Source organism: Bubalus kerabau, chromosome 1, assembly GCF_029407905.1.
Source record: "Bubalus kerabau isolate K-KA32 ecotype Philippines breed swamp buffalo chromosome 1, PCC_UOA_SB_1v2, whole genome shotgun sequence".
Lineage (NCBI taxonomy): Eukaryota > Metazoa > Chordata > Mammalia > Artiodactyla > Bovidae > Bubalus > Bubalus kerabau.
The window spans coordinates 178,027,060-178,045,686 of NC_073624.1; the positions used below are offsets into that span (position 1 = coordinate 178,027,060).

The 18,627-nt window shown below is 39.3% G+C and overlaps 1 protein-coding gene across 1 annotated transcript; it reads left to right on the forward strand.

Annotated features, from left to right (window-relative positions):
* The first annotated feature begins 10,724 nt into the window (after positions 1-10,724).
* LOC129619960 (olfactory receptor 7A17-like) lies at positions 10,725-15,512 on the forward strand. Its single transcript, XM_055535532.1, has 3 exons — positions 10,725-10,768; positions 13,951-14,931; positions 15,383-15,512. The coding sequence occupies exons 1-3, from the start codon at positions 10,725-10,727 to the stop codon at positions 15,510-15,512; spliced, it is 1,155 nt and encodes a 384-aa protein (XP_055391507.1).
* Positions 15,513-18,627: the final 3,115 nt, after the last annotated feature.

The following is an 18,627-nucleotide window of genomic DNA, read 5'->3' on the forward strand; positions in this document are numbered from 1 at the left end:
TGTGATCCTTAAGAATACTCCAGAACAGGTTGCATTCAATTTTCTGTTTTACTTCTAGTGGCTACCACCATTCCATAGTTCATGGTCCTTCCTCCATATTCAAATCCAGGTGTATGGCATTTTAACACTCTCTCTAATTCCAATTCTTCCCCTCTCTTGAATGGTTAGAAAAATCATCATAATTGTATAAGTCTGACCTGGATATCTGTGCTAATATTCTTTTTTTGTGTGTGTGATGCTTTCTTTTTTTTTTTCATTGTTTTATTATTATTATTTTAATTTAAATTTATTTATTTTAATTAGAGGCTAATTACTTTAAAATATTGTATTGGTTTTGCCATACATCAACATCTAATGGAATATTACTTGGCCATTAAAAAGAATACATTTGAATCAATTCTAATGAGGTGGATGAAACTGGAGCCAATTATACAGAGTGAAGTAAGCCAGAAAGAAAAACACCAATACAGTATACTAACGCATATATATGGAATTTAGAAAGATGGTAATGATAACCCTGTATGTGAGACAGCAAAAGAGACACAGATGTATAGAACAGTCTTTTGGACTCTGTGGAAGAGGGAGCAGGGGATAATTTGGGGCATTGGAACATGTATAATATCATATAAGAAATGAATCGCCAGTCCAGGTTTGATGCAGGATACAGGAAGCTTGCGGCTGGTGTACTGGGGTGTGCTAATATTCTTATATCAAGATAAATGATCAGCAACCTTATTTCCTCTGCTATTTTAATTAAACTAGTTATGTAAACTAGGCTATTCCAAAGTTCTTGAGATTTTCTGTAGAAATCTTTTGGAGGATCTTATTGTGACTACTACAAAATATTATCCTAATAGAAATTACTTGATGTCACTTTGGTGGCTCAGAGGTTAAAGTGTCTGCCTGCAATGCGGGAGACCTGGATTTGATCCCTGGGTTGGGAAGATCCCCTGGAGAAGGAAATGGCAACCCACTCCAGTATTCTTGCCTGGAGAAACCCATGGACAGAGGAGTCTGCTGGGCTACAGTCCATGGGGTCGCAAAGAGTTGGACACGACTGAGTGACTTCACTAATACTTTTATAAAAAATCAAACACAAATTTATCACTACCTAACAAGTGACCAAAAATCTTTTCTTTCAAAATTAAGAAAGATTGGAGGATTCTGAGTGAAGGCCTAAAACTACTTACACCTGAATCTAACACAGACCACTTTCTTGCTACTCAAATTGTCATCCACAGGCCAGGATCTGTACTATCAAATAACACTTAGAGTCTTGTTATAAACGCATGTCCCTGGGCCCCTGATCTGGCCTGCTGCTGCTACTAAGTCGCTTCAGTCGTGTCCGACTCTGTGCGACCCCATAGACAGCAGCCCACCAGGCTCCCCCATCCCTGGGATTCTCCAGGCAAGAACACTGGAGTGGGTTGCCATTGCCTTCTCCAGATCTGGCCTACTGAATAATAATTTACATTTGAAATACAATCCTTGGTAATTTGTAGAAGCAGTGGATTTAGAGAAGTGCTAGTCTAGAATAGGTTTCATCACCTTCTCAGTGTTGATACTTGGGAAGTATGATTACTTGCATTGGATGATGTCCTGTATGTCAGAAGAGTTCAGTAGGACCCCTTCAAATATTGCCAAATATCTTTAATTGCAAAATCACTCTTGGTTGAGAATCACTGCTCCAGTGTTTGAAAACTGGGAGCCTCCCGAGAGATTCCAATCAAGACTCCATCTCTTATTTGGTTTAAAATATTGAGCACTTCCCTGGTGGCTTAGATAGTAAAGTGGCTGCCTACAGTGCCAGAGACCTGGATTCAATCCCTGGATTGGGAAGATCCCCTGGAGGAGGAAATGGCAACCCACTCCAGTACTCTTGCCTGGAAAATCCCATGGACAGAGGAGCCTGGTAGGCTACAGTCCATGGGGTCCCAAAGAGCTGGGCATGACTGAACCACTTCACTTTCACTTTTATTGAGCATAACATTAAACACTTCTGAGTATCATTAACATAATGGGGAATGAAGTGCATAAGGGGACTACATCATAAATGTAGTATGAGAACTACATTTATTTATGACTACATCATAAATAAAAATTTTTGCAATCACTATAATGTTCTAAGGTAGGTTATGGTATGTTGTTACTCTTGTTCACTCACTAAGTCAAGTGCTTGGTTTTCATATTAATTAGAAAGATCCTGACCAAGTTGTTCAATCCCACAGTCATGTCTGGCTCTTTGAGACCCCATGGACTGCAGCAACCCAGGCTTTCCTGTCCTTCACCATCTCCTGGAGCTTGCTCAAATTCATGTCCATTGAGTCAGTGATGCCATCCAACCATCTCATCTTCTGTTGTTCCCTTTTCCTCCTGTCTTCAATCTTTCCCAGCATCAGGGTCTTTTCTAATGAGTCAGACTTCACATCAGATGACCAAAGTAATGAAGCTTCAGCTTCATTATCAGTCAGGCCTTCCAATGAATATTCAGGATTGATTTTCTTTAGGATTGACTGGTTTGATATCCTTGCAGTCCAAGGGACTCTCAAGAGTCTTCTCCAATACCACAGTTCAAAAGCATCTATTCTTCTGCATTCAGCCTTCTTTATGGTCCAACTCTCTACCAGAAAAACCATACCTTTGACTATGTGGACCTTTGTCAGCAAAGTAATGTCTCTGCTTGTTAATACACTTTATGTTTGTCATAGCCTTTATTCCCTGAAGAAAATAAAGTCTGTCACTGTTTCCATTGTTTCTCCATTTATTTGCCATGAAGTCATGAGACCGAATGCCATGACCTTAGTTTTTTGAATGCTAAGCTGTAGCTAGCTTTTTCTCTCTCCTCTTTCACCTTCATCAAGAGGCTCTTTAGTTTCTCTTCACTTTCTAGCATAAGAATGGTGTCATATGCCTATCTGAGGCTTTTGATATTTTTTCTGGCAGTCTTGACTCCAGCTTGTGATTCATCCAGCTCAACATTTCACATGATGTACTCTGAATATAAGTTAAATAAACAGAGTGACAATATACAGCCTTGATGGATTCCTTTCCCAATTTGGAACTAGTCCAGTTCTAACTGTTGCTTCTTGACCTGCATACAGATTTCTCAGGAGGCAGGTAAAGTGGTCTGGAATTCCCATCTCTTGAAGAATTTTCCACAGTATGTTGTGATCCACACAGTCAAATGCTTTAGTGTAGTCAATGAAGCAGAAATAGATGTTTTTTCTGGAATTTTCTTTTTTTTCTATGATTCAGTGGATGTTGGCAATTTGATTTCTGGTTCCTCTGCCTTTTCTAAAACCAGCTTGTCCATCTGGAAGTTCTCAGTTCATGTACTGTTGAAGCCTATCTTGGAGGATTTTTAGCATGATCTTGCTTACATGTGGAATAAGTGAAATTGTGCGGTAGTTGAACATTTTTGGCATTGCCCTTCTTTGGGATTGTAATGAAAACTGACCTTTACCAGTCCCGTGGCCACTATGGCCAAATTTCCTGATATACTGAGTGACACACTTTCACAGCATCATCTTTTAGGATTTGAAAGACCTCAGCTAGAATTCCATCACCTCCACTAACTTTGTTCATAGTGATGCTTCCTAAGGCCCACTTGACTTTGCATTCCAGGAAGTCTGGCTCTAGGTCAGTGATCAACCATTGTGGTTATCTGGGTCATTAAGATCTTTTTTTTATATATATATTTTTCTATGTATTCTTGCCACCCCATCTTAATATCTTCTGCTTCTGTTAGGTCCATACCATTTCTGTCCTTTATTGAGCCCATCTTTGCCCTAAATGTTCCCTCAGTATCTCTACTTTTCTTGAAGAGATCTCTAGTCTTTCCTATTCTATTGTTGTCCTCTATTTCTTTGAATTGATCAATGAGGAGGGATTTCTTATCTCTCCTTGCTATTCTTTGGAAATCTGCATTCAAATGGATATATCTTTCCTTTTCTGTTTTGCCTTTTGTGTCTCTTCATTTTTCAGCTATTTGTAAGGCCTCTTCAGACAACCATTTTGCCTTCTTATATTTCCTTTTCTTGGGGATGGTTTTGATCACTACCTGGTGAACAATGTTATGAAGCTCCATCCATAGTTCTTCAGGCACTCTGTCTATCAGATCTAATCCCTTGAATCTATTTATCACTTCCACTGTGTAATCTTAAGGGATTTGATTTAGGTTGTACCTGAATGGTTTAGTGGTTTTCCCTACATTCTTATATTTAAATCTGAATTTTACAATAAAGATTGCAAAAATAAATCCTGACCAAGGGGTTTCTGCAAATACATGCCTACTGCAGTATTACTCGGAACTTATATATCTCAGTATCTTTTCTATCTCTGGATATTCACATAAAAAGGTTTTATGTGAAAATGGGCACACTAAAGAGCTTTAATTATTATTAATTATAACACTTGCAATTATTTTATTACCAATGATGTTATATATATATTTCCATTTTTTAGTCATTTACTTTCTTGATAAAAAGTATTGTCTGTGAGAGTCTTTTGTTTTGTATGCTCTGGTTGGATTGGTTGGATTCCTATGCTTGATCATACTTTTCAACAAAAATTTGATGTTTCATTTATTCACAAATATTTTTTCTTTTTTTTTTAAATTTGTTCTTTTATTTATTTATTTTATTTTTTACTTTAAAATATTGTATTTGTTTTGCCATACATCAGCATCTACCATGGGTGTACACGTGTTCCCCATCCTGAACCCCACTCCCACCTCCCTCCCCATACCATCCATCTGGGTCATCCCAGTGCACCAGCCCCAAGCCTCCTGCATCCTGCATCGAATCTGGACTGGCGACTCGTTTCCTATATGATATTATACATGTTTCAATGCCATTCTCCCAAATCATCCCCCGCCTCCCTCTCCCACAGAGTCCAAAAGACTGTTCTATATATCTGTGTCTCCCTTGCTGTCCCGCATACAGGGTTGTCGTTACCATCTTTATAAATTCCATATATATGTGTAACTTTACTGTATTGGTGTTTTTCTTTCTGGTTTACTTCAGTATGTATAATAGGCTCCAGTTTCATCCACCTCATTAAAACTGATTCAAATGTATTCTTTTTAATGGCTGAGTAATACTCCATTGTGTAAATGTACCACAGCTTGCTTATCCATTCATCTGCTGATGGACATCTAGGTCACTTCCATGTCCTGGCTATTATACACAGTGCTGCGATGAACATTGGGGTACACGTGTCTCTTTCAATTCTGGTTTCCTCATTGTGTATGCCCAGCAGTGGGATTGCTGGGTCATATGGCAGTTCTATTTCCAGTTTTTTAAGGAATCTCCACATTGTTATCCATAGTGCCTGTACTAGTTTCCATTCCCACCAACAGTGTAAGAGGGTTCCCTTTTCTCCACATCCTCTCCAGCATTTATTGCTTGTAGACTTTTGGATCACAGCCATTCTGACTGGCATGAAATGGGACCTCATCAGATCAGATCAGTCACTCAGTCATGTCCGACTCTTTGCGACCCCATGAATCACAGCACGCCAGACCTCCCTGTCCATCACCAACTCCCAAAGTTCACTCAGACTCATGTCCATCAAGTCAGTGATGCCATCCAGCCGTCTCATCCTCTGTCGTCCCCTTCTCCTCTTGCCCCCAATCCCTCCCAGCATCAGAGTCTTTTCCAATGAGTCAACTCTTCGCATAAGGTGGCCAAAGTACTGGAGTTTCAGCTTTAGCATCATTCCTTCCAAAGAAATCCCAGGGCTGATCTCCTTCAGAATGGACTGGCTGGATCTCCTTGCAGTCCAAGGGACTCTCAAGAGTCTTCTCCAACACCACAGTTCAAAAGCATCAATTCTTCGGCGCTCAGCCTTCTTCACTGTCCAACTCTCACATCCATACATGACCACAGGAAAAACCATAGCCTTGACTAGACGGACCTTTGTTGGCAAAGTAATGTCTCTGCTTTTGAATATGCTATCTAGGTTGGTCATAACTTTCCTTCCAAGGAGTAAGCATCTTTTAATTTCATGGCTGCACTCACCATCTGCAGTGATTTTGGAGCCCAGAAAAATAAAGTCTGACACTGTTTCCACTGTTTCCCCATCTATTTCCCATGAAGTGATGGGGCCGGATGCCATGATCTTCATTTTCTGAATGTTGAGCTTTAAGCCAACTTTTTCACTCTCCACTTTCACCTTCATCAAGAGGCTTTTGAGTTCCTCTTCACTTTATGCCATAAAGGTGTTGTCATCTGCATTTCTGAGGTTATTGGTATTTCTCCCAGCAATCTTGATTCCAGCTTGTGTTTCTTCCAGTCCAGCGTTTCTCATGATATGATACCTCATATTGGTTTTGATTTGCATTACTCTGATAATGAGTGAAGTTGAGCATCTTTTCATGTGCTTGTTAGCCATCTGTATGTCTTTGGAGAAATGTCTATTTAGTTCTCTAGCCCATTTTTTTATTGGGCCGTTTATTTTTCTGGATTTGAGCTGCAGATGTTGCTTGTATATTTTTGAGATTAGTTGTTTGTCAGTTGAGTCATTTGCTATTATTTTCTCCCATTCTGAAGGCTGTCTTTTCACCTCGCTTATAGTTTCCTTTGTGGTGCAGAAGCTTTTAATTTTAATTAGATCCCATTTGTTTATTTTTGCTTTCAACACATTAAAAAGATCATACACCATGACCAAGTGGGCTTTATCCCAGGGATGCAAGGATTCTTCAATATCCACAAATCAATCAATGTAATATACCACATTAACAAATTGAAAAATAAAAGCCATGATTATCTCAATAGGTGCAGAGAAAGCCTTTGATAAAATTCAACATCCATTTATGATAAAAACTCTCCAGAAAGCAGGAATAGAAGGAACATATCTCAACATAATTAAAGCTATATATGACAAACCCGCAGCAAACATTATCCTCAATGGTGTTCCTAAAGTCAGGAACAAGACAAGGGTGCTGACTCTCACCACTACTATTCACAAAATTATTGCATGAAATTTAATTATTTTAAGTATGTAGATATATTAGAATGTTTGATAACATATACTCAGTCATATGTTGTTCTTTTTATTACTCAGTTCAGCTAAGTCACTCAGTCGTGTCCAGCTCTTTGCAACCCCATGGACTGCAGCAACCCAGGCATCCCTGTCGATCATCAGTTCCAGGAACTTGCTAAAACTCATGTCCGTTGAGTTGGTGATGCCATCCAACGACCTCATCTTCTGTCATCCCCTTCTCCTCCTGTCTTCAATCTTTCCCAGCATCAGGGTCTTTTCTAAGGACTCAGTTCCTTGCATCAGCTGGCCAAAGTATTGGAGTTTCATTTTCAACATCAGTCCTTCCAATGAATATTCAGGATTGATTTCCTTTAGGATTGACTGGTTTGATATCCTTGCAGTCCAAGGGACTCTCAAGAGTCTACTTTAATGCCACAGTTCAAAAGCATCAATTCTTCAGCACTCAGCCTTCTTTATAATTCAACTCTCACATCCATACCTGACTACTCAAAAACCCATAGCTTTGACTATGTGGACCTTTGTCAGCAAAGTAATGTCTCTGATTTTTAATATGCTGTCTAGGTTGGTCATAGTTTTTCTCCCAAGGGGCAAGTGTCTTTCATTTTCATGACTGCAGTCACCATCTGCAGTGATTTTGGAGCCCAAGAAAATAAAGTTTGTCAGTGTTTCCTTTATTTCCCCATCTATTTGCAATGAAGTGATGAGACTGGATGCCATTTTTTGAATGTTGAGTTTTAAGCCAGCTTTTTCACTCCTTTCACTTTCATCAAGAGGCTCTTTAGTTCCATATCACTCAATTATATGGTGGTTTTTCCATTGCTTTTCTACTTTTTGGCTTTTTTTTTTAAACTGCAATAATTGAACTGTCACTTTAATACTTGTCACTTGCAAATCCTTGTTATAAACAAAAACAAGAGTGAATGTTCTCTTGCATAGTGTGAATAAATAAACTTTTATACATTTATATACATGGAAATCTGTTACTCGTTATTGCTCTTATCAGCCTTTCTTGATTAAACATATTTCTAAAAGTTGTATCACTTTTGGCGAGCACTTGGAAAGCATTATTCTTTACCATTTGAAAAATGTCACCTTCATCTTTCATATGTGTATTTGAATCCAAATATATTAAAATGAGAACAAATTGTAACTTGAGTATTCCTTTATTCTAACATTTTAAAATCCTTTAAGATATTTTATTTCGAAGTCTTTGGGAATTTAAGTTGAAATAGTAGCTCATGTTGGTATATTAAATTGTTAATATTTTATGTCCTTATATAAGTTAATTGTAGATTTTTATTCAATATTGTTGCATTCAGTTATCTTGAAATCACTATGAAAAGTGAAAGTGTTAGTTGCCTAGTCGTATCTTACTTTTCTGGATTCCAGGGACTGTAATCCATCAGGCTCCTCTGTCCATGGAATTCTCCAAACAAGAATACTGGAGTGGGTAGCCATTCCCTCTCCAAGGGATCTTCCTGACCCAGGAATTGAATCCGGGTCTCCTGTATTGCAGGTGGATTCTTTACTGACTGAGCCAGCTGGAAAGCCCAATGTGCATCTCTACTGTACCTGATTCTTGATTCATTCAACAAATAATTGAACATCTACTATGTGCCACTGTTTCTAGGAGCATTGAGTATTACATTCAGTTAAAACTCATCAGTGGCCACAGGACTGGAAAAGATCAGTTTTCCAATCCCAAAAAGGGGCAATACCAAAGAATTTTCAACTTACTGCACAATTGCACTCATTTCACACTCCAGCAAAGTAATAATAAAAATTCTCGAAGCCAGGCTTCAACAGTACATGAACCGTGAACTTCCAGAAGTTCAAGCTGGATTTTGAAAAAGCAGAGGAAAAAGAGATCAAATTGCCAACATCCGTTGGATCATAGAAAAAGCAAGAGAGTTCCAGAAAACATCTACTGCTTTATTGATTACACCAAAGCCTTTGACTGTGTCGATCACAACAAACAATGTAAAATTCTTCAAGAGATGGGAATACCAGACCATAGACCATCTGATTTGTATCTTGAGAAATCTGTATGCAGGTGAAGAAGCAACAGTTAGAACTGGACATGGAAGAACAGAGTGGTTCCAAATTGGGAAAGAATTATGTCAAGGCTGTGTATTGTCACCCTGCTTATTTAACTTATATTCAGAGTACATCATGCAAAATGCCAGACTGGATGAAGCACAAGCTGGAATCAAGATTGCTGGGAGAAATATCAATAACCTCAGATACGCAGAGCACCACCCTTATGGCAGATAGTGAAGAGGAACTAAAGACCTTCTTGATGAAGGTGAAAGAGGAGAGTGAAAAAACTGGTTTAAAACTCAACATTCAAAAAACTAAGATCATGGCATCCGGTCCCATCACTTCATGGCAAATAAATGGAGCAACAGGTGGAACAGTGAGAGACTTTATTTTGGGGGGCTCCAAAATCACTGCATATGGTGAGTGCAGCCATGAAATAAAAAGAAACTTGCTCCTTGGAAGAAAAGCTATGACCAATCTATACAACATATTAAAAAGCAGAGACATTACTTTGCCAAAAAAGGTCCATCTAGTCAAAGCTATAGTTTTTCCAATATTTATGGATGTGCGAGTGGGACTATAACGAAGGCTGAGCGCTGAAGAATTGATGCTTTTGAACTGTGGTGTTGGAGTAGACTCTTGAGAGTCCCTTGGACTGTAAGGAGATCAAACCAATCCATCCTAAAGAAAATCAGTCTTGAATATTCATTGGAAGGACTGATGCTGAATCTCCAATACTACGGCCACCTGGTGCAAAGAACTGACTCCTTAGAAAAGACCCTGATGCTGGGAAAGATTGAAGGCAGGAGAAGGGGACGACAGTGGATGAGGTGATTGGATAGCATCGCTGGCTGGATGGACATGAGTTTGAGCAAGCTCCAGAAGCTGGTGATGGACAAGGAAGCCTGGGTTGCTGCAGTCCATGGGGTTGCAGAGTCAGACATGACTAAATGATTGAACTGAAATGCATGTCTACTCTTTTGCCAATTTTATTGCTAATCTATGTCAGATCATTAAGTCAATACCATTTTTTGTTTCTTTAAGTTATTTTTTCAATTGAAGTATAGTTAATATGGGCTTTCCTGGTGGTGCTATTGGAAAAGAACCCACTTTATAATGCAGGAGACATGAGATGTGGGTTTGATCTGTGAGTTGGGACGATCCCTTGGAGGAGGGCATAGCAACCCATTTCAGTATTCTTGCCTGGAGAATACATGGACAGAGGCCCCTGGCAAGTTACTGTCCATAGGGTTGCAAAAATTGGACACAACTGAAGCGACTTAGCATGCACAAGGATCAAGTGCAAAGAGATTAGACCTCTGGAAGGCAGGCAAGTTCATGGGAAGAGGGTAATAAAAACTAGATTCATCTGACTTCTAATTAGCCTTCTGGGAAAAGAGACTCATCAGGAAAATTTTCCTATCTAGACCAGTGTCCCACAGGGAAGTGTTGTGCTCAGATGTGGGAGTAACAGTGGAAACAGTGCCTAATGAACAGACATGGAGAGCTGTAAAATCTCCTTGGCTGCATCCCTCAGTCTATACAACCTTGAGCTGCACAGGGCATGGTTATTGGTTTTGGAGTCCTACATCTGAATAAGGATCAATGGTTCCCTCTTTCCTTCTGACCTGCCTGAGAACAGAGCTTCAGCCTTCATCATCAACCATCCACGGAGAAACATGGATATCCACACAGGGGCTTTCCTCCTGTCATCCCCATCCAGGTGAGTGTGAGAGTTCTATAGGTACTTCAAGGAAGTTTGAGAGAGAATACAAGTGGAAAACTTTTTTCTGAGGTCACTTGAGAGCCTAATTGGCCCACACCAGGGCTGAAATATTAGCCATGGTTGTTCATTAGATTGACTAATTAACTTATAATTCATTTATTTTATATGTTAAAATTTTTCGAGAAGTGTCTGATGAACTCAGCAGCACAAGAATCAATGTTGACAATTAAGTGATGGGAATGGAAATCCAATTGGATGAGAATGAGGAAGCAATGAGGAGCATAAAGTGGTTCCAGTAAAATCAGAGCATATTAGAGGAGTTATACATTTAAGGAGAGTAAGAAAAGTGGGTTTGGAGGCATGTGAAATGAAATATCCACATTTACAAAAAGTCTTTTGAATTTGGGAAGTACTTGAATACCTTCCATTTTTATTAGAACGACCCACATCTATGGAAGTATATACTGCCTTGCAACAGTGTTCTTGAGACAAACATTTCACAGTATCTTTCCTCAGGTTATATATTCACAGGAAAATATTGTGCTTAGAACGAAAACAGGGGTATGAAAATGAGTCTTACTTTGGAATTCTTAAATACCAAGAGGTAGGGAAGCAAGGGAAGCATTTGGAACGTAGAAAGAAAAACAAGCAAATTCACATCTCTGTAATACCTGCTAATTTAGTATAAGAAAGGAACTATGCTAAACTTTTACATGTATTGACTAAATTTGCCTTCCAACTTAGGAGGATAGATACCACTATCCCCACTGTTTGAGTTAGGTCATTAATGTTTAGAATGGGTCTGTAGATGCACTACATTCAAACGGCTAATATGTGATAACACTGAGTTCCAAAAGTCAGTTTTATGAATCAAAAGCTTTGTATTCAAGATCATTTACAAAAGTCTGTTACCATTTATCTTTTTTTAATTTTTTTCAGTTTTATTTATTTACTTTCTTTACAATATTGTATTGGTTTTGCCATACATTGACATGAATCGCCATGGGTGTACATGTGTTCCCCATCCTGAACCCCCCCTCCCCCCTCCTTCCCCATCCCATCCTCTGGGTCATCCCTGTGCACCAGCCTAGAGAATTTATCTTTTAAAATCCTCATCTATAATTGTGTATTGTCTATTTTCTGTTGTCAGTTGTGGGTTTATTCCCTTGGAAGTGTTAGTTGCTCAGTTCTGTCCAACTCTTTGTGACCCCACGGACTGTAGCTCTCCAGGCTCCTCTATCCATGGGTTTCTCCAAGCAAGAATACTGGAGTAGGTTGCCACTTCCTACTCCAGGGAATCTTCATGATCCAAGGATCAAACCTGGGTCTCCTGCATTTCAAGCAGATTCTTTACCATCTGAGCCACCAAGGAAGCCTTATTCCCTTTGCTTACTTTCTACTGTAATGCTCCTGTTTTCCTAAAATAATTACTCCTTCCTGCTTTGATAAATTGCTCTAGAATATGTTATGAGGTATTTTGAGCATCAAGGCAATACAACTGTCATTGGAAAGCTATCAGAATCAAGGAATCTTTCTCTTTTCCCTGGTCTCTTAGGGACCAGCTGAGTTTAATCGATTTTGCTTTGAAAATGAAAGTGTTCAATACAGGTTTGTAGGGGAGACCATGGTGTAAATCCCTGATGCCATCAGACTTGTCATAGAGGATGAAATGTCTGCATAACTGAGGTATACGTACTCCAAGGCTTGTATCCTAGGACAAGGCAACCATCAAGGAATGTGACCCACCGGTAGACCTTCTTTTCCTCCACAGGGCTTTTCATTCTCTCAGTTTTTTGAACTACATTTTTTTTTTAAATGCATGCATGCTTGCTCAATTGCTTCAGTCATGTCCAAATGCTTTGCAAGTCCATGGACTGTAGCCCACCAGGCTCCTCAGTCCATGGGATTCTCCAGGCAAAAATACTGGAGTGGGTTGCCATGCTCTCCTCAAGGGGATCTTCCCAACCCAGGGATTAAACCTGTGTCTCTTGCATCTCCTGCACTTCAGGGGGATTATTTACTGCTGAACCACAGGGGAAGCCCAATACAGGGCACAAAGTAGTCACATTTAAATGGAATACAGTCCATAGGAAGCTTACCATCTAGAACTTGGGTACTATTTCTACATTTTCCTGGGCAAAAATAACATAGTATGGATGACTTTCTTTCATCATTGCTTTCATAATTATTGTAGCCCAAAGTGAGAAGAGCCAGAGAGTAACAAACCCAGTAAGACATGATGTGTGTGTGTGTGTGTGTGTGTGTGTGTGTGTGTGTTGTGGGGAATGAGCAGTTCTCTGGAAAGTGATTCTTTTTTTTTAATTTTATTTTATTTTTAAACTTTACATAATTGTATTAGTTTTTCCAAATATCAAAATGAATCCGCCACATCCACTCCAAAATGTTACCCTTAAAACACAGACACAATAATGTCAACCAGAAGATGCAAAGAAAATACTCAATTCATTTTAATTCACAGGAATCAAAACAAATGTTAAAATGTGAAAGTAACAACATGTGGATGAAGGACTTCTTGTGTCTCGAAGGTTCAGCTGTAGCGGGAAAACCTTGGTCCTTAGCATCCTCTGATACCATTTCTCCTCACACTTACTCTTGTTTGTTCCCCTTGACACTTTTGCTGCTTTTTAAGTCTTGAATATTTGAAACAAGCCCTGCCCTCAGGTACTTTGCAGACTCTTTCTCAATAGGGCACACTGGTCCCCCAGGTAAACTTGTCTTGCTTCAGGTCTCTGTTCAAATGTTTCTGTTTTTTTTTTTTTTTTTTTTTTTTTTGCATATCTTCCTGAACTCTCAGTAAAATGTAACATATACAAGCATATCATCTGTCACCACATGAGATGACATATATGTATTTTTTTAATTTGCTAGCTCATATTCTTTCTTCATCATTGCATTGTTGGAAATTTTGTTCTCAGCATCTCACACATTTACCCTAGAAGATGGTTGATACTCAACATGAATTTCTAGAATATATGAAAGACATTTGCTTTAAAACTAATCATGACCTCTTGGGGAAAAGGTTGAGTGTTAGACAGGAATTTCTAATTACATATGACACAGTAGATTACTTAAAGATGATTAAATATTGTAATTCATAGCATTTTACTGTTAGTGTGCACACATGTAGAAATTAATCATGCTATATTTTTCTTCCCTAGTAGTGATCACCGCCACGTGGTACAAGGAAATGATACAAGAATGGCACAGTTTATTCTTCTGGGATTATCAGAGGAACTAGAACTGCAGCCTCTCATATTTGGACTTTTCCTCTCCATGTTCCTGATCACTATGTTTGGAAATCTGCTCATCATTCTTGCCACCATCTCAGACTCCCACCTCCACACCCCCATGTACTTCTTCCTCTCCAACCTGTCCTTTGTAGACATCTGTTTCATCTCCACCACCATCCCAAAGATGCTAGTGAACATATATACACAGAGCAAAGCCATTTCCTATGGAGGCTGCATCACCCAGATGCATTTTTACATACTATTTGTAGAGCTGGAGAACTTAATTCTAACTGTCATGTCCTATGACCGCTTCATAGCCATCTGTGACCCCCTGCACTACACAGTCATCATGAGCCCTATTCTCTGTGGACTGATGGTGCTTCTGTCCTGGATGATGAGTGCCCTGAATTCCTTGGTACAAAGCTTACTGGTATTGAGACTGTATTTTTGTACAGTCTTGGAAATCCCCCACTTTTTCTGTGACTTGAAAGAAGTACTCCGACTTGCCTGTTCTGACATCGTTCTTAATAATGCTGCGATGTATTTTGCAGTTGGGCTCTTTGGTGCTGTCCCCCTGGCTGGTATATGTTACTCATACTCTAGGATAGTTTCCTCCATATGTAGAATCTCATCAGCTAAGGGGAAGTATAAAACATTTTCCACCTGTGCATCTCACCTCTCTGTTGCTTCCTTATTTTATTGTACGGGTTTAGGATTGTATCTTAGCTCTACTGCTACCCACAGCTCACACTCAAGTGCAATAGCCTCGGTGATGTATATTGTGGTCACCCCCATGCTGAACCCTTTCATCTACAGTCTGAGAAATAAAGACATAAAGAGGGCTCTGAGAAGATTCTTTGGAGTGGCAGCTATGAAAGGGCCATTTGTCCTGGGGCTGAGGAAGTGCTGGTAATTGCAGTGCTCAAAGCATTAGAGTCAAAAATTGTGATTCTTGATCAGATTGTGGAAAGAGCACTTGTTCCTTTTATGTATTGCCTGGTTTTTGCACTCTTTGATTTAAATTCAGCATATAATTTAAGTAACTTGATTAAGCTTTCTTAATAGGTGATGCATGGAAAATTTTCCATTTTTTTCTATTTTTCTACTTTCCCTAATTTTTCCCCAAACATGGGTGAGAAATATTTGGAAACTTCCATTTCTTTGGTAGGAAAAATTAGATTTATTAAGGCCTTTGTCTTAAGCAACATCCATCTTCTCAAGTATTTTTTAAAAAAAATCTTCTTTAACTCATGAGGAAAAATTGCCTTTGGCAGCTAAAATAACTTATAGAATTCAACTGCAGAGTAACATCTGAAACCAATGTTTTTATTTTGGCTCTGTAATTTTTCTGTATCACCAGTTTAACTGTCTTTCCTGATAATATCGACTTTATTCGTGCCACTGAGTTTTATAACTGGTCTTTTGGTGTCATACAATTATTCAGCCTGTGTCCCCAGTATCTACCACGTGTTGTTGCTGTTGTTGTTTAGTCGCTAAATCGTGTTTGCCTCTTTTGCAATCCCGTGGACTGTAGCCTGCTGGGCTTCTCTGTCCATGGGATTTTCCAGGCAAGAATACTGGAGTATCCCTCTTGAGCCTCCTCCCACACCATACTACTCCTCTAGGTTGTCACAGAGCATCAAGTTGAGCTCCCTGTGTTATTCTTTTTTGGCTAAAAAAATTCTGTGTGCCTACAATTATGGCATATATATTTAATTATGGCATATATAATTATGGCATATATATCGCTATTGCATATAAGTTAAATAAGCAGGGTGACAATATACAGCCTTGATGTACTCCTTCCCCAATTTGGAACCAATCCGTTGTTCCATGTCCTGTTCTGTTGCTTCTTGACATGCATACAGGTTTCTCAGGAGGCTAGTAAAGTGGTCTGGTGTTCTCGTATTTTTAAGAGTTTTCCACAATTTGTTGCCATTCACACAGTCAAAGGCTTTAGTGTAGTCAATAGAGCAGAAGTAGATGTTTTTCTGGAACTCTCTTGCTTTCTCTATGATCCAATGGATGTTGGCAATTTGACGTCTAGTTCCTCTACTTTTTCTAAATCCAGCTTGTGCATCTGGAAGTTTTCAGTTCATGCACTGTTAAAGCATATCTTGGAGGATTTTGAGCATTATTGTGCTGGCATGTGGAATGAGTACAAATGTGTGGCAGTTTGAACATTCTTTGGCATTGCCTTTCTTTGGTATTGAAATGAAAACTGACATTTTCCAGTCCTGTAGCCACTGCTGAGTTTTCAAATTTTGCTGGCATATTGAGTGCAGCACTATTACAGCATCATCTTTTAGGATTTGAAATAGCTCAGCTGGAATCCCATCACCTCCACTAGCTTTGTTTACAGGGATGCCTTCTAAGATTCACTTGACTTCACACTCCAAGATGTCTGTCTCTAGGTTAGTGGTAACACCACTGTGGTTATCCAGATAATTAAGATCTCTTTTGTATAGTCTTTTTGTGTATTCTTGCCACCTCTCAATATCTTTTGCTTTTGTTAGGTCCATAGCATTTCTTTCTTTTTTGTACCCATCTTTGCATGAAATGTTCCCTTGTAATCTCTATTTTTTTTTTTTTTTTGAAAAGATCTCTAGTCTTTCCTATTCTGTTGTTTTCCTCTGTATCTTTGCATTGTTCATTTAGGAAGATCTTCTTATCTCTCCTTGTTGAACTTGCATTCAAATGGGTGTATCTTTCCATTTTTCCTTGCCTTTTGCTTCTCTGTGAAAAGGCAAAAATATATGACATGGAAAGATAAACTCCCCAGGTTGGTAGGTGCCCAATATACTACTGGAGAAGAAGGGAGAAATAACTCCAGGAGGAATGAAGAAGCTGAGCCAAAGTGGAAACAGCATGCAGTTGCATATGTGTTTGCTGGTGAAAGTAAAGTCTGATGCTGTAAAGAAGAATATTGCATCAGTTCAGTTCAGACGCTCAGTCGTGTCTGACTCTTTGTGAACCCGTGAATCACAGCACTCCAGGCCTCCCTGTCCATCACCATCTCTTGGAGTTCACTCAGACTCATGTCCATCGAGTCAGTGATGCCATCCAGCCATATCATTGTCTGTCATCCCCTTTTCATCCTGCCCCCAATCCCTCCCAGCATCAGAATCTTTTCCAACGCGTCAACTCTTCGCATGAGGTGGCCAAAGTACTGGAGTTTCAGCTTTAGCATCATTCCTTCCAAAGAACACTCAGGGGTGAAATCCTTTAGAATGGACTGGTTGGATCTCCTTGCAATCCAAGGGACTCTCAAGAGTCTTCAACACCACACTTCAAACCGATACAATATTGTAAAGTAAAAAATAATAATAATAAAAAAATAATTAATTAATTGATTTTAAAAAAGCATCAATCTTCTGCACTAGGCCTTCTTCACAGTCCAACTTTCACATCCATACATGACCACTGGAAAAACCATAGCCTTGACTAGATGGACCTTTGTTGGCAAAGTAATGTCTCTGCTTTTGAATATGCTATCTAAGTTGGTCATAACTTTCCTTCCAAGGAGTAAGTGTCTTTCAATTTCATGGCTGCAGTCACCATCTGCAGTGATTTTGGAGCCCTCCAAAATAAAGTCTGACAGTTTCCACTGTTTCCCCAACTATTTCCCATGAAGTGATGGGACCAAATGCCATGATCTTAGTTTTCTGAATGTTGAGCTTCAAGCCAACCTTTTCACTCTCCTCTTTCACTTTCATCAAGAGGCTTTTTAGTTCCTCTTCACTTTCTGCCATAAAGGTGGTGTCATCTGCATATCTGAGGTGATTGATACTTCTCCCGGCAATCTTGATTCCAGCTTGTGCTTGTTCCAGCCCAGCGTTTCTCATGATGTACTCTGCATAGAATTTAAATAAGCAGGGTGACAATATACCGCCTTGATGTACTCCTTTTCCTATTTGGAACCAGTCTCTTGTTCCGTGTCCAGTTCTAACTGTTGCTTCCTGACCTGCATATAGGTTTCACAAGAGGAAGGTCAGGTGATCTGGTAGTCCCATCTCTTTCAGAATTTTCCACTGTTTATTGTGATTCACACAGTCAAAGGCTTTGGCATAGTCAATAAAGCAGAAATAGATATTCTTCTAGAACTCTCTTGCTTTTTTTGATGATCCAGCAGATGTTGGCAATTTGATCTCTGGTTCCTCTGCCTTTTCTAAAACCAGCTTGAACATCAGGAAGTTCACTGTTCACATATTGCTGAAGCCTGGCTTGGAGAATTTTGAGCATTACTTTACTAGCATGTGAGATGAGTTCAATTGTACAGTAGTTTGAGCATTCTTTGGCATTGCCTTTCTTTGGGATTGGAATGAAAACGGACCTTTTCCAGTCCTGTGGCCACTGCTGAGTTTTATACATTTGCTGGCATATTGAGTGCAACACTTTCACAGCATCATCTTTCAGGATTTGAAATAGCTCAACTGGAATTCCATCACCTCCAGTAGCTTTGTTCGTGGTGATGCTTTCTAAGGCCCACTGGACTTCACATTCCAGGATGTCTGGCTCTAGATCAGTGATCACACCATCGTGATTATCTGTGTCATGAAAATCTTTTTTGTACAGTTCTTCTGTGTATTCTTGCCACCTCTTCTT